At 35.4% G+C, this 15,956-nt stretch overlaps 1 protein-coding gene and 1 pseudogene across 1 annotated transcript; both read left to right on the forward strand.

The window, feature by feature from the left end:
* Positions 1-690: 690 nt before the first annotated feature.
* LOC110711193 lies at positions 691-3,646 on the forward strand. Its single transcript, XM_021889572.1, has 5 exons — positions 691-1,134; positions 1,220-1,445; positions 1,536-1,972; positions 2,305-2,658; positions 3,356-3,646. Exons 1-5 carry the CDS (start codon positions 691-693, stop codon positions 3,644-3,646), a joined length of 1,752 nt encoding a protein of 583 aa, XP_021745264.1.
* Positions 3,647-4,487: 841 nt separating this feature from the next.
* LOC110711213 lies at positions 4,488-14,353 on the forward strand (annotated as a pseudogene).
* The last annotated feature ends 1,603 nt before the right edge of the window (positions 14,354-15,956 follow it).

Consider the following 15,956-nt stretch of genomic DNA (forward strand, 5'->3'; position numbering starts at 1 on the left):
GCTCTAGATTTCGCTCAAGTTAGGTATGTTATCTCAAAACCCTAGATTTTGAATTGTTGTTGAATTTATAAATCTTTCTATTTGATTGATTGTATATTTTGATTTTTCTATCTCGAAATACATGATTGATTGCAATATTATTTGAGTTTTATCTATATTTTCGTTTGAATGTTTGATCTATTTATTGATTGCTATTTTCGATTTATGGTGTTAATTTCTAGAGTTTTTTTCCCTAATTTTTCTGATTTATTTGAGTTTTAAATTTTTCAATTGAATTTTTTGCTTTTTGCTTCATGATATTGAGGTGTTACAGACCGTGAAACCACACGATTTGAGTCGTTGAAGTTTTGATACCATGATTTAAAATACATGTCATAAATCTCATAATCATTGTAGAAGCCAAAATTCTGCAATGCCAGAGTCGTACTGAAGCTTGATAAAAGTAAACAGCCATATATTTGTTCTTTGATATTGTATTTTAGAGCAATAATAATACATGTTGAGAAGCATCTTATCTATTTCTGTTGAATGTTTAGATATAAGGTTGCATAATTTGAAAATTTTTAAGCTGCATGATTTTGTTGTGGCACTAGAATCTTATCTATTTCTATTGAATGTATTTTTAAGGTTCTTGAAATGGCTCGTATTGGGAAAAAAAGAAGAGCAAAACAAGTTCAATTGGTTATTACAATGATTATTGTAGTTTTTATGCTGTTTTGGATTTGGTATTTGATGAGCGTTGTTACAATTAGAGGGGCTCAAATCAATGAAAGGAAAAGGAATAGGAAATTGTTACGCTCATTATTTTTGAGTCACTTAATAAGACAGAGTGATGTAAGCTGTAAAAGTGAGCTTCGTGTCAATAGACGTACTTTTAATATTATTTGTGAGATGCTTAGAGATATAGGAGGTTTAAGTGGAACAAGAAATATGACTCTTCAAGAGATAGTTGCAATGTTTTTGTACACATTGGCTCATCATCAAAATAATAGGTCAATTGAAAATCTCTTTTTAAGAAGTGGGGAAACAGTGAGTCGACAATTTAACCTATGTCTAAGGGCTATTTTGAAGTTGCATGAACACTTATTCCACAAGCCTATAGCGATATCTGATGAAAGGTGGCAACCTTTCAAGGTATAATTCCATTCATGTTCTTTTTTCTGTTAGATTTTCATGTAATGTATGTAAATGAGTCATATCTTTGTCTTTTATAATGTAGAGTTGTCTAGGAGCGCAAGATGGTACCTATATTAACGTAAGAGTGACTTCACAAGAAAGGGGAAAATATCAAACAAGGAAAGGCACAATTGCTATGAATGTTTTAGGTGCTTGTGCACCAAATATGGAATTTATTTATGTGCTTCCGGGGTGGGAAGGATCAGCCCATGATGTACGTGTCCTTCGTAATGCTCTCTCTAGGCCAAATGGTCTTAGGGTACCTCGAGGTAAATGGAATAGGTCTTTTGTTTTTTGTGAGTATAATTATAGTTGTTAGTAAGGTATCTAGTGATTATCTTATTTTGATTTTTGTGAAGGTAATTATTATTTGGTTGATGCGGGCTACACTAATTGCGACGGATTTCTCGCTCCATATAGGGGGCAACGATATCACCTTAAAGAGTGGACAGATAAACAACCTGAAAGTGCCAAGGAATATTTTAATATGAAACATGCTAGGGAAAGAAATGTGGTAGAGAGGTGTTTTGGTTTACTTAAAGGGAGATGGAGCATACTTAGGAGTCCCTCGTTTTTTCCTATACGCACCCAAGGTCGTATCGTGATGGCTTGTTGTTTACTACATAACTTAATTAGAAGAGTCATGCCTACTAATGATATAGAGGAAGAAGAGTTGAGTGAAGATTCCGATGATGATTTTGATGATGAACCTGAATATATTACAAGTGTTGCGACTTCAGATCAGTGGACCAATTTTAGAAACACACTAGCACAAGATATGTTTAATGGGTGGAGGGCAAGAGGTAGAAGAGTTTAGCAGTCAAGATCCTCGGTGTAGTGGGTTCAAATTACAAGATGTTGTTGCTGCATCACCTCATGTTAGAATACTTTTTAGTGCTAAGACCAAACTGTTAGAATCCTGTAACTTGATTTACTTACTTTTTTAGTGATATGTTTAATTTACTTATTTTTTTTGTGATAGGTTTAATTTACTTACTTTTTTCGAGTGCAATTACGGCATTGCTTCTTTAGTAATATGTTTAATTTACTTACTTTTTTCTAGTACACAATATGATACCTATACTCTTGCACTCATTGTCTTGATATATGTATATTTTCTCTTTGAAGTTGTATATGATGGGAGAAGAGGGAAGCAATCGAGGAAGAGGTAAGAATAAGCGTTTTTGGACCTTTGAGGAAGATACGGTGCTCATAAAATATTTACATGAGTTATCTCTCGATCCTAAATGGAAAAGTGAAAGTGGCTTCAAGAGTGGTTACATGAATAAGTTGGAAGAAATGATAAAATCTGTGCTACCTAATTGTGGCTTGAAAGCTGATCCACACATTGAGTCAAGGATTAAGCATTGGACAGAGAAATATAGTGCAATGGCAGAGATGTTATCTACTTCTGGATTTGGATGGGATTCGGACAAAAAAATGTTGCAAGTAGAGAAAACTGTATTTGATGAATGGGCTAAGGTAAGTAAGCTTTTTAATGTTCTTCATTTTTTATGATTTGAGTAGTTATTAAATTCATTTCAATAATGCTATTGTTGACGTTGTAATGTTGTTGCTTGAATGTTAGTACATATTGCTATAATTTTGTTTCCTACTTGCTGCTATATTCTATGGGCTTGCTGCTCAAATTGTTGTTGCCTGTTATATTGTTGTTGTTGCTGTGTTGTATTGCTGCTATTGTTATTCTGTAGTTTCCTTGTAGCTGCAGTTCTATTTGCCCTAAAACATATATTCCATTCGTTTTTAGCCCTTAATTCCTTCATCAAAGTTATAGATCTCGAAAAGTTATTCAATTTAGGCTCAAGAATTTCTTGATTTGGAATTTTGTGCTAGGAATTATGCCTTCTGGAAGTTTTTGTGTTCTGCTGCCTTGGTTATATCGCAACGAGGATGTTATTATTCATTTTATAGCGGCAAGCATTGTTGCATTATCTTTCTTTTTTGTTTCCCTATTCTCTTTGTAGCCTTATTGATGGATTATTGTAGAATTTCCCTTCACTTGCTAATATGAGTATTTGAAACATATATTTGTATGAGTTATTAAAGTATTGTATTTGGTATTGTATGAGAATATCACTTTCTTGATTTGGTATTGTATTTTGCATGCCTATCAAACTGAATTCAAACTATATTTATCAGTTTGCAGACTATTTTACAGGACTATATTTATCAGCATAATAAGAAAATGAAGTTGATTAAGGATTTGTGTACATTGCAGGCTCACAAGAAAGCAAAGGGGTTGTATGGACTACCCTTTCCTCATTATGAGACACTTGCTGAAATCTATGCAAAAGATAAAGCAACCGGAGAAGTTAGTGAATCATTTGTTGGAGCTATTGATAACATGAATGTTGAGATTGCAAATCAGTCTATGACAATAGAGAGTGACGAAGACGGTTATATGGATTCTCCCACTCATTCTACCCATTCCACTCAATCAACAACTTAATCCCATAAGCGGCCAATGAAGAAAGAGGATGATAATACTCCTTCCAAGAAAGCAAAGATGAAAGAAATGAAGGGAAAAGGAAAGACACATCAAAAGGTAGATGATGCTAATGAGTTAGTAGCTTCTCTTCATAATACATCTAAAACTTTTGGGAAAATTTTTGAGGACATAAATGCAAATCTTGGAACTATGGCAAATTCATGGTCCAAAGCCGAAGAAAGGGAGCAAAAAATGGATGATGAAGTGAATAAGGTGTTAGAAGAAGTTATGAAATTAGATGGTGTTTCTCCTTCGGAATCTTTAGAGGTGACAACAATTCTCATGGCCGAAAAACATAAGCTTCGAATCTTTTTTCAAGCTCCAACTAACTTGAAGAAACAATATGTTTTAGATCTCCTTAAGAAAAAGTAGGTGGAAGTATTGCTAATCATCTACAATGTATAGCCTCTGAAACTTTAATTAAGGCTTATTGGTGCTAGAACACCATATTTTGTTCTTAAATTTCAGAATTTTGTGGTATACATTTGTTTGGTTTCCTACAAAAAGTACTTGTTATGCTATGATATAATCAGTTTAATATTATAGCTAACTTATTTTTATGGTATTTTAATAATGGTATGTAACTTGATCAAGTAAAATTGCTCGTATATTAAATAGCAAAAACTTCCTATTATAAGTAGTTGCATTTTCAAATGATTCCTTTCCATTAGGTAGACCAAACAAAAACAAAGGGAGTAAAGTTTAATTGATTCCTTTCCATAATTAAACCAAACAAATGTAAAGATAATAGCTAAATGATTCCTTTCCCTCCTCTTATTTGTTTCCTTTTCACTCCGTTTTCATTATCCGAACCAAACGTCACCTTAATTTTTTTTTTTCCTTTTGGTTTCTACATTACTGTTTATCACGAGCAGTTTTCCGCTTTTCCCCCAAATTCTAAAACCCTAACTCCCCTAAATCTCGCCAATCGCCGCCCTCCGCCCGCCGCCTGCCGCCCGCCGGCCACCTTTTAGTCCGTGACTCCGTGACGCATTCCGCCTTTAGTCGTCCTTCACCGGCCACCTTCGTTCAATCAATCAGTTCGTGACGCTTCAGTCCTTCAACATACCGCAATCGCATACGGCACTTCGTTCAATCGGCTCACGGCGGCACGGCCTCTACCAGTCGACCTGGTGTCTGGTGAGCTTGCCTTTCCGGTTTCCTTTCATGCTTATTGCTGCCTTGCTGTGAATCTGTGATTGTGAATGCTCAATGCGAGTATGCGATAATGCTGTCTTTCTGTCTTTCATAATTTCATTGTTGTCAATTGTCGAAAACTCGAAATTGTCTAATTGTGATTTGTGAATGTTATTGAAATTGTCTAATTGTAATTTGTGAATGTTGTGATTGTTGTCGAAATTCAGAAATTGTCTAATTGACTAATTGTGACTGACTGAATGTTGTCTTTTAGTTTTAGTCTAATTGCATTTGTTGTCTTGTTGAATTGCTGCCATGTGCCTTGCTGCCTGTGACCTTGAGTGCCTGACTAAGTGACTAGTGCCTTGCTGCCTTTATTGTCGTATTGAGTTATTGGTAAATGATTATTGCTAATTTGATTGGGAATTTGAGATATAATGATATATAATGTAAAATTGTAGATTGTGCCATTGTGGTATAGTGATATTTAATCAATTTGAGATATAGTGATATATAATGAATTTGAGATATACTCAAAAAATGCTTCTGTAGTTTTATTTTTTCATTTTTCTATGTGTAATCTATTTGTAATTCATAATATGAACTTATGTACTTAATTTTTAATTATTATATTTTCATCCCTTTGTTAATTATGATTCCGAACTTCTGAAGTTTCGAACCCACACTTCGCAAATCCTGGACACGCCACTGCTCAGGGACGGGCCTGAATGTATACCTGATTAATTCAATATAATTGGAAAGGAATGCGCTTTTTGTTTATTTTGTACTATGAAATTACTTTGTTTATGAAATTGTATAAAAGCCATTACAGGATGATCTGTTCAATGACAGATTGCTTTGGTTTAAATTTGGTTTAGGGTTTTGGTAGTTTGAATTGATAACACAATGAGAAAGGGATCGAATTCCCGTGGTGGTCGTAGCGCTTTTAGGACTTTACAACAACGCTTGGGGGATTGCAGCCGTTTTGAGAGTGAGGAGGATGCTGTGAGATATGTACGTAAGACTTATCCGGAGTACAGGAGGAAGAAAGACGTAATACTCACCAAAATTGTTAGGGAGGCCCTTTTCCCGCGTAAGCGGAATGATAGTAGTGGCGGTAGAGATGTTCAAGTGCAACAATCGACATCGACTTCAGCATTATCATCTTCATCCCTTGATTCAAGTTACGAGGAGGATTCTAGTCCGAAGTTTGACTTGATGAAAACAATGTTGAGGGAAGCCTATTGTCAGGATGGATATGAACCTGATAAAACAGAAGAGAGTACGGAGGCGAAAAATGAGAAAAATATAGTATTATTAGAAAAGGATGAGATGGAGAATATTGTGATGCTTGAGAAGACTGGAGGAATAGGAAAGAAAAATATGGAGTTAGATGACGGTAGAGATCAGGTGCACGCGCATCCCATGTTTAAGGATTTTGGTGGCATGCGTGAAGTATTGGAGGAATTAAAATACAATGTGCTTATCCCACTTCGTTACCCTGAACTCCTCAATCGGCTGTGTCAATTACATGCAGGGCCACCAACAGGAATTTTACTGCATGGGCCTCCTGGGTGTGGCAAGACCATGTTGGCTCAAGCTATTGCTAATGAAGCCGGCATTCCTCTGTATCAGATTGCATCGACTGAGATTGTATCTGGTGTATCAGGTATGTCATGTCAGAACTAGCTTATACTACGTATGTTTTTGATATATTTTGTGGCCTTTAAAGGCCTACTATTGTTGGTAAGAAGGGAGAGAATGTGGATGAAGGAGGGTGAAAATGCACATTGCTTGCGAAATTTCTTTGTTACCGTTCATATTTGAGTTTTTTTTTTTTATTTAAATGGGTCATAGGATGGTAATTTTGCCACCTTCTTAATATGTCGTAAAGTTAATGAATGGAGTAGAGCATCCAAAATTTCATATTCTTGGCCTACCGTCTTTTCAAATTACAAATTAGGGTTGGTTAAAAGGTTTTTTTAAAGAAGAAAGGCTATTTGACATTGCTTATGGTGTCGGCAGTGTGTTGTTGTGCACCTTAGGCCATCATCTTAAGGCTTCACACCTTCATGATGTCTTCTTTGGCTTTGCTTATGATGGTAAATGATATCTATGTTAGAATTTACTATAGTAGTACTTGATGTTGTGGCTCCTTGTGTTTTCATATTGAAGGTGAGTCAGAAGGAAACATCCGTGAGCTTTTCTTAAAAGCTCGTAGGACTGCTCCTTCAATAATATTCATTGATGAGATTGATGCCATTGCGGAGAAAAGAGAGAGCTCGCAGAAAAGGCAAGAAGGGCGAATTGTCACTCAGTTATTGAAATGCATGGATACTATATGTGAGAATGCTTCTGTAGCTGGTCAAAAGAAATCTGTGAGTGAGAGTAAAGTACATTCATCTCCAGCAGTTCCGGAGATTTCAGTTTCTGAGAACAAACAAGGCCATGTTCTTGTTATTGGAGCAACCAACCGCCCCAATGCTCTTGACCCTGCATTAAGGCGACCTGGAAGATTTAACTGGGAGATTGAACTAGGAGTTCCAGATGAAAATGCAAGGTTTGAGATACTTTCAGTCTTGACACGTGATCTTTGTGTTCAAGAGGGTTTGAACCTTAGAAAGTTGGCTAGGGACACAGCAGGGTTTGTTGGGGCTGACCTGGAAGATTATGTTAGGAAAGCTTCTGTACATGCTATGAGGAAGATGATAAACTTTAAGAAGGATGAGGGTCTTAAGGAGTGTGCAGTTGGGCCCTAAGATGACGGTTGGTGGAAGCAACTACGTTTTATGCCTGGAGAAATAGAAACACTCTGCCCCAAAATGTCAGATTTTGAGGTAATACAATGTCAGCTTGAACTTTACTGTAAATGTTTTCCTAAGTGTAAAAAAAGTTTTGTTTCATTGTAAAATTTGCTACTTTTGCCATTTATTGTCATGAAATATTATTAGTTTATGGATTTAGGTGCTTTTCCGAGTATGTTGATGTTTTTTTCCTCCTGGACTATGTATTGATTTAGGTTGCAGGTAAGAATGTTCAACCATCTTTAAAGAGGGAAGGTTTCTCTACTGTTCCTAATGTGAAGTGGGAAGATGTTGGAGGCCTTGGCACCATAAGGCAGGAGTTCCAGAGCTGTATAGTTGATCCTATTAGAAATCCTGAAGATTATGAGGTAATTAATTATACTACTATTTTTTTTCAAGTTTTCTAGTCTTGTCAAATTTATTAGTTTGATTACAGCGTTTATGTTTATTAGATTGCACGTACTCTTAACCTACACACATTTGACTGTTGAACTTCTGTGATTGTTCTTCTATTTTTAATTTTTTAATTTTTTTTTCTAATAGTTCTTAGTTGACTTGTTTTACGTAGTCATTGTTTCTTCAATATCTGTAATCATTAAAGTGTGTAATATGTGATTTTGTGTTTTGCAATCACTAAAATTAATGTGGAGTAGCATTCTAGACTTTGTTATTCGAGAATTACTGATAACTACTTTATTGAGTTGTTGTCAATTAGAATAGGCTTCATGCTACCATTAGTTTGTTATGCAATATTTATTTATTTATTTAAATAATCGTGTGCAATGTGCAGTTTGTATTTTCCATGCAGTTTCTTATTGGATAAATGTAATTCGTTTTTGGTTACTTAGGATTGCTGCATGTGTAGCAATGGTTTACCTTTTGTCTACTTTCTATTTAGGCCCCGTATGGTTTGATGTTAAACATTTTCAATGAAAATTTAGTTTTCATGGAAAACATACTTTTAAGGAAAACCACACTTAGCTAGATAGTTTTCCTTTGTTTGGTTCTTACAAGAAAAGTTAAAGAGAAATAAAAAATAGGAGTGGAAATGTGGGTATGGATGAGAGGAAAGTAAAAAGAGGAAGGAAAATGAGGCTTCCCTTGTTTTGGAAAGGAAAATGGTTTCCACCATTATAAATGCAATTTTCCACCATTGGGAAAATTATTTTCCACCCCGTTACAAACCAAACAAAGGAAAATGGGAAAATCATTTTCCATAAAAACATTTTACATCAAACCAAATGGGGCCTTAATGACTTGTAGTCATTTATAATTAGTAGTTCATTTTACATATTATTTGAAGTGGTCAATAGTATTTCATTTTGGCAAAAATTTTATGGTAAAAATTACAAGTCAATATAGTGTAACAATGCATCAATTAGCTGTCAAAAAAAAAAAAAAAAACAAAACGACTAAAAGTGCAGCATTAGATGTTGTTTTTCAAGTAACAGCTCTACACTACAGGCCATATTAAACTATCAATACACGACACAACGTGGGTAGGAACTTGAATATTGTGGTTTTGTCTACTTTAAATTGGGCTTATGGAGCTATGGGTTACCAAATTTAAGCTCAATAATTGTAAAGTAGTTGTAAAAAAATAACTTATGGTTGTAAGCATTGAATTAAAAAGCGGTCCTTCCGTTCTATAACGGCCGCTTTGTAACGGGTTTGGGACTTACCGTTCTGCAAAAAGCTGTTACATAACGGCGCATTGAAAATCACACCCAACTCGCCGGCGACGGCCGTTACTAACGGTAGAACGGCGTTATATAACCGTTCTATAATTGTAGCGGCCGTTAAATGTAGAAAATCAATCTTCAATGTTTGCGAAGAACAAAAATACTCCAAACAGATTTTAATTAAAGAAAAAGCTAACCCTTCAAACCATAAATAAACTTAAAAATAAAAAATAAAAGAAAAGGAAAGAAAGAATTGAGAGAAGGCCACGTGATAACAAAAGTAAAAAGGTAGAAAAGAGAATACAAGCAAGGAAGCCAGCCGCATCAGGGAGGAGAGAGAAAATAGGACCTGCAAATAGTCATCGTTGGGAAAGAAATTTGGCCGGAGTGCAAACTGCTTTCAGCTCGCCTAATCCCCACGACTTAAAGCCCCAATATCTTTCTTCCTTTTATGGCTAGTCCAATTGTTAATTAACAGATCTAGGGTTTTATTTTCAACCTTAGATCAGGAAATTAGGTTGAATATGGATCGATTTTGTGAGCAAATATGGCTATGCTGACTGTAGCTCTTATTTTATTTGAGTGTAACATAAAATAGAGCTCAAATAATGTTAAAATAATTTATAAATGCCATATCTCATGTATTGGGTTGTATTTAAAGTAGTTTTGGCAATAATATTGTATAAATAAAAAAAATGATTTTAAAGCTCAAAAAATGACTTATATGAAGTTTTTGAAAAAAATCACGCTGCAAAATTCGCGATCCGTTCTATTTGACCGTTACAAGCCACTTCCGTGACAACGCGTCCGTGACCGCGGTTTTTTTCCATGGTTGAAAGTGCTAAGTTGGGTGGGTAAAGCGGGATTGGGTAGGCGGGTATTACTTGAAATCCACCACCTAACCACCACCCATGGTGGGTATGACTATTGTACCCATACTCATCTATATACCGCCCCGCTGATGTGGTGTGGAACCCGCATTTTTGTACCCACTTGCATCCCTATCGTAGATACCTCTCCATTCTATACGTGTGTTAGAAGTTGTTAATGGTACATGGTTTGATTGATTTTCATGAAGTTAGAGTATGTTTTTTACATTATTTATTTATCACAAACTATTTGGTGTAGATGTCCGCACCCAATAGTTCGTGCGGCAGCCCAACAAGAATCCTTATACCGTCTCCTATCACAAACTCCTCCTACCACGACTGCAACTCCCATAATCTTCTCTCTCCTCGTGGTCTCTTCCTACCATGGCTGCAAACTCCCACCGAAGCTCCACACCCCCACGAAATATCCACCTCCACGAAACCTAGGCCACCACCCCTACGAATTTCCTACGCCCTAAGATTTGACCACCCTCACGAGAAACCCACATATTCAACCACGAAAACTCTCTAAAATTCGACCACCTTCACGAACCAGTCTCAGCAAAAACCCTCATATTTGGTGGCTGATATGATTTGGTGGCGATTGGTGGCTCAATTGCGGGCTGAAGGTGGAACGGTGGTGGCGATTTGGTGCGATTGGCGGCGATTTGGTGCGATTTAAATATTGGTGATGCGATTTGGTGTTGGTGAATTGGGGAACAGGGGAGTTCGCTTGGTGGTGGTGGGTTGTGGTGGCAGCAAGTGCGGAGGAAGGTGATTTAACTTTGTTGTGATGGTGGTAAGGGGCGGCGGCAGGGGGTTGTGATGGTGGTAATAATCAAAATTATCATTTACGAATGTATAAGCTGTAAATTTTATAGAGTATGGTTGTGGTTGTATTGGTGGTGGGTGGGGGCTGCGTAGGATTAGAAGAGAGAAAGAATGCATGGGGAAGAGAAAAATTGCCATTTTGTGAAGAAGACAACATTATATCAGCCAACAATACTTGTTAATTATATAAGTCAACACATTATCGGCCAATAAAAATAACATATAAGCTAATAAAAATAACATATAAGGCAGTTGATGTTTGATATTCGTCAACAATAGAGATGACGTATCAGACATTAATAAATGTATCAGCCAACAAAAGAAACCTATGAGCCAACAAAAGATACATATCAGCCAACAAGAGGAATATATCAGCCAACAAAATGTACAAATAAGCAAACAGAAGGAACATATTAGCGAACAAATGAAGCATATCAACCAACAAAAGGATGAAATTAGCAAACAAAAGCAACAGGTAAGTCAACAAAATATACAAAATAAACATATCAGCCAACAAAATAAAACATATAAGCCAACAATTAAAATATACATATCAGCCAACAAAATAAATATATCAGCCAACTAAAGAAACTTATAAGCCAAATGATGTCTGATATTAGCCAACAAAAGGAAAAATAAAAAACATATCAGCCAACTAAAGAAACTTATAAGCCAAATGATGTTTGATATCAGCCAACAAAAGGAAAAATAAAAAAACATATCAGCCAACAAAAAGAATATATTAGCCAATACAAAAACCATATCAGCCAACAAGTAAAATATATCAGCCAAGCCTCCCGCACCAAATTTGCGTGCGGACGTCCGCACCCAATACCTTCTCTTTATTTATTTATTTATTAATTTATTATGGAGGAAAGCACATGTATACAACTAGTAGGTTCTTGTTGATGAGTGTTTCATGATAAGCTGCTGTCCTTTTTAATTAAGAGAGGTTTATCTGCTTTTTTAAGCCTGGTGCTTTGCTGCTTCTACAGAAGTCATTGTGAATCCTTCCGCTGCCTGTGGTATTTTGTCTTTTTTTAAACCGACTTTATAACGAGTCATTGCAGCTAGAAATTTTTTACACCATTTCAACTTTCAAGCCAGTGCGACTGTTGATCTGGTTCTAATGTCTGCTTTTATGAGCAGCATCTTATGTCTGATGATTTTTGTATATTGACTCTTAATGCTGCTGACATTATTCAGGGATTTGTAGAAGATTTGCCAGCAGGATTCTTGCTTTATGGCCCCCCTGGCTGTGGTAAAACGTTGATTGCCAAGGCTGTTGCTAATGAGGCTGGTGCAAGTTTCATATACATCAAGGTCTATTTTTACTGTTCCCTGCTGTAAATCACCCCCCCACCCACCACCCACTCACCCCTGTCTGTTTGCATCTTTGCTTTCTGGGGATTGGGCCTTTAAAGCATACTCACCTTGCTATGAAGTACTGAATGTTCTGCTTTTTAAAAAAACCTTACCAGGGTCCTGAACTTATGGACAAATATGTTGGTGAAAGTGAATTGGCTGTTCGCAAGATCTTTAACCGTGCGAGGACATGTTCTCCATGTATTCTCTTCTTTGATGAGGTATGAATATTTTTTCTTGAAGTTATAATTATTGTTTTAAATGTTCACATTGTTGTTGCTCGTTGTTAGTTTCCTTTGTTGGCTTGTAAGTTTTAATATAGCCAAGAGAGGCAAATTTGAACAACCTTTCGGCCAAGCATTATGATGAGATATCTTAAAGGCAAATTGTAGTGTAATAGGCAATGGGTTTATCTACATTTTTTTTTTTTTTTTTCAGAAAATGGGTTTATCTACATGATGAGGTCACTATTGCTTTTCTTCATGAAACAGTTGGAACATTGTATTTTTTTGATAGGAGAGAAAGAGGGGGGGGGGGGTGAGAGGTTGATCAAGCTTTTGGCTTTGCATTATGATGGGATATCTGAAAAGAAAATTTGTTGTGTAATAGGCAATGACTTTATCTAGGTCACTATTGCTTTTCTTGTTTTTCTTGATCATCACAATGTATTCTTCCCTGCTAATCTCCTGATTGTTGAATTGTTAAGTGACGGCCAAACAAAAGCTCAAAGTGTTTTCCCAGCTCACATTATTACCTAGAGTTGGATATATATGCTGTCACTAAAGCACTCATCTCAAAAACTTATTGGAAACTTAAATTAAGATCTTAAAGCTGTCACCATGTCAAGGATGTAGTAATCCTTCCTTTTTATCTGCCCATTCTTCTTTTATATCAGTGTATTTTTAATTGTGTGTATCATAACAAGAATAGGACTACAAGATAAATTCAGGAATCAAATTCAATAGATGACATTTGAAAATGCTGAACTTGTCACAGGTGGATGCTTTGACTGCTAATCGTGGAGAATCTAGTGGGGTTACTGATAGGATACTTAAGCAGGTTCTTCACTTTATACCACTGTATAGTTTTGTTTTATTTTTCACATGGAAGATGCACTCAGATGTTAAAATTTTGAATTGTCATTGCAGCTTCTTATTGAGCTAGATGGTGCAGAGGAAAGGCGGGGGGTTTATGTCATTGGTGCTACAAATCGGTATAATATTTTTTTTTTTAATTACTTATCATTGCTCATAATATGTTTTATCAATGCCAAAATCCTCCTATTTGACAGTCTTTATCTGGATGTTCTAGACCTGAGTTGATAGATCGTGCTTTATTGAGGCCTGGAAGATTCGAGGAACTATTATACATTCCTCTGCCTAGTCCACAGGAACGTGGCTTAATATTGAAAGCTCTTGCAAGAAAGAAACCTATAGATACCAATGTGGATTTACTTGCTATTGCAGAGAGAACAGCTTGTGATCATTTTAGTGGCGCTGACCTTGATTCCCTGGTTTGTTCACCCCATTCCCTGTTTCTTTTCTTTGCTATGTCTTTATCACCATTCTGGTACTCCTACATCCCTCAGTGGATGTTCATTAAAATCTTGATATTCCTTTCAATTAGCAATATAGTCTAAGTATCTTCTTTTTTTTTTTTTTTTTTTTTTTTTTTGGGAATACTGCTAGATGCGCCGAGCCAATAGGTTTGCTCATGAGGAGATGCGATTATTGAAGCAAAGGGGTGCAGGTGCCATTCCTTGGATAATAAATAATAGTCATTTTGAAAAAGCATTGGTGGGATTGGCTCCTTCTGTTAACAAAAAGGTATAATTGTTTTAATTGCGTTGTTGGGGTTTTAAACTTTATAAAAAATGACTGTCTAACTTGTCTTGTATATTCTTTTATTTCTATGCGGGGGAGCAGCAAAGAGATTTCTATGATAATTTGTCACGCAATTTTTCGCCAACCTAACCAATGTCGAGATAAAAGCACTGAACACGTGGAGGTATAAAATACTTGCCTTCATTGAGTTTGTTCTCTGTAGTCTATATCTTAACATAGTCATATAGTTTCATTGCCATGTTTTAAGGCTATGTTTAGCTCACCTAAATTTGATCTGAATTTATCTGTTCAAATCTACTCTGATCTGATTTTTTTCAAGTTAGAATGTAAATAAAATTATGACTATTAATTTATTTTGATAGGAATACTATTATTACTCTTATTCAAATAAATAAGAGAGAGGGTAAAAAAGGCGGATTGGTGTAAGGAATAAGGAATAACATAAGAGTGGGTGGAATTAGGTAAAATATTAAAGGTTAAGGGAGTAAGATAGATATTTTTGCTTATTAAAAATAGAATAAAGATATGGGTACATCAAATTAAAATATCTATCAAAAACAAAGGGAGTATTGTTATTGTAACTAACAAATATGTGAAATTAACTGAAAACCCTATTAACAAAACAATTTAGTGTTGTTTTTAGCTTTTTACATTTGTGTTTAAATTACAAAAGTGTAAAAAAAATAAAACTTGTATGACAAGTATTTTTCTTGTGTTGGCTATGCTACTTCATACATAGATTCTGCTTTTTATAAAGAACCTATTTCAATAAAAATCCACCTCTAAAAGGAAATGCATATTAATAATATACAACAAAATAAAAAAGTTACATCTCTCTAGATGCCTTAACATGTTACATGTGCATCATACATATAATTGTACCATGCAGATAATGCATTCATTCAAGTTCTCATTAAAGCCGTCCAAAATGAATAAATTATAATTAATACTAATTTATAAAACAAGTTCTCTGATCTTTTTCATTGATTATTTCTAATTCCACCTGAATTTTTTATTTTTTTTTTTCATTTTTTTTTTAATTTTTTAATTTTTTAAATTTTTTTTTATTGTGATATGATACAGTGATATGGAATAAACATGTTTTCTTATCTGTTTGATTCGAACTTTTTTGCTTTTGTATATGATCTGATTTGATCTTAGCCTAATTCCATGATTTTGATATTTATATTTAAGTTGTTGTGAACTGTTGGTTTTACTCAACTGGTGTCCCTTTAGAGTTATGATTTACACTTGAGCCTTTTCTACTGCTAATACTGCTTTGTTTTTTTCCATGAAAGGTAATGTGTTGAATTTAATGGTTCTTACCGCTTTAACTGCATTATAAATAGCGTGACAAGACTACTAACTACTATATGGTGGTGGTATGAATTGTTCCTCACTTGGGATCTTTGTTGATGGCGTTGACTTAACATAATTCATGTTTTGCTCATGTTCTTGGAAGGGTAACTATGTTGCTCATGTATTGGCCAAATTTCCTTTAAAAAAGAATTTTGAAGTGAGGGTCTCCTGATACATCCCCCCATGTACGAATACTCTTGAATGAACTCTGTTTCGCTATGGTGATGAATCTAAAAGGTTCTTGTTGTTGTCGCATGTTGAGAATGGTTATGCTGTGGTGGTGTACTCTGGTGCTGGACCTGTTGGTGTTGGTATTACCATTGCTCATTTAACTTTCCCATTGCAGTGAGACGATGAGCTATACTTGAAGCCCTGCTTCT

The sequence above is a fragment of the Chenopodium quinoa genome, unplaced genomic scaffold, assembly GCF_001683475.1.
Source record: "Chenopodium quinoa cultivar QQ74 unplaced genomic scaffold, ASM168347v1, whole genome shotgun sequence".
Taxonomy (NCBI): domain Eukaryota; kingdom Viridiplantae; phylum Streptophyta; class Magnoliopsida; order Caryophyllales; family Amaranthaceae; genus Chenopodium; species Chenopodium quinoa.

Coding starts and splice junctions, on each gene's coding strand:
- LOC110711193 (XM_021889572.1), top strand. CDS start 691: ATGATTATTGTAGTTTTTATGCTGTTTTGGATTTGGTATTTGATGAGC. Junction 1,973..2,304: donor ATATGTTTAATGGGTGGAGG/GCAAGAGGTAGA, acceptor TTCTCTTTGAAG/TTGTATATGATGGGAGAAGA. Junction 2,659..3,355: donor TATTTGATGAATGGGCTAAG/GTAAGTAAGCTT, acceptor ACTATTTTACAG/GACTATATTTATCAGCATAA.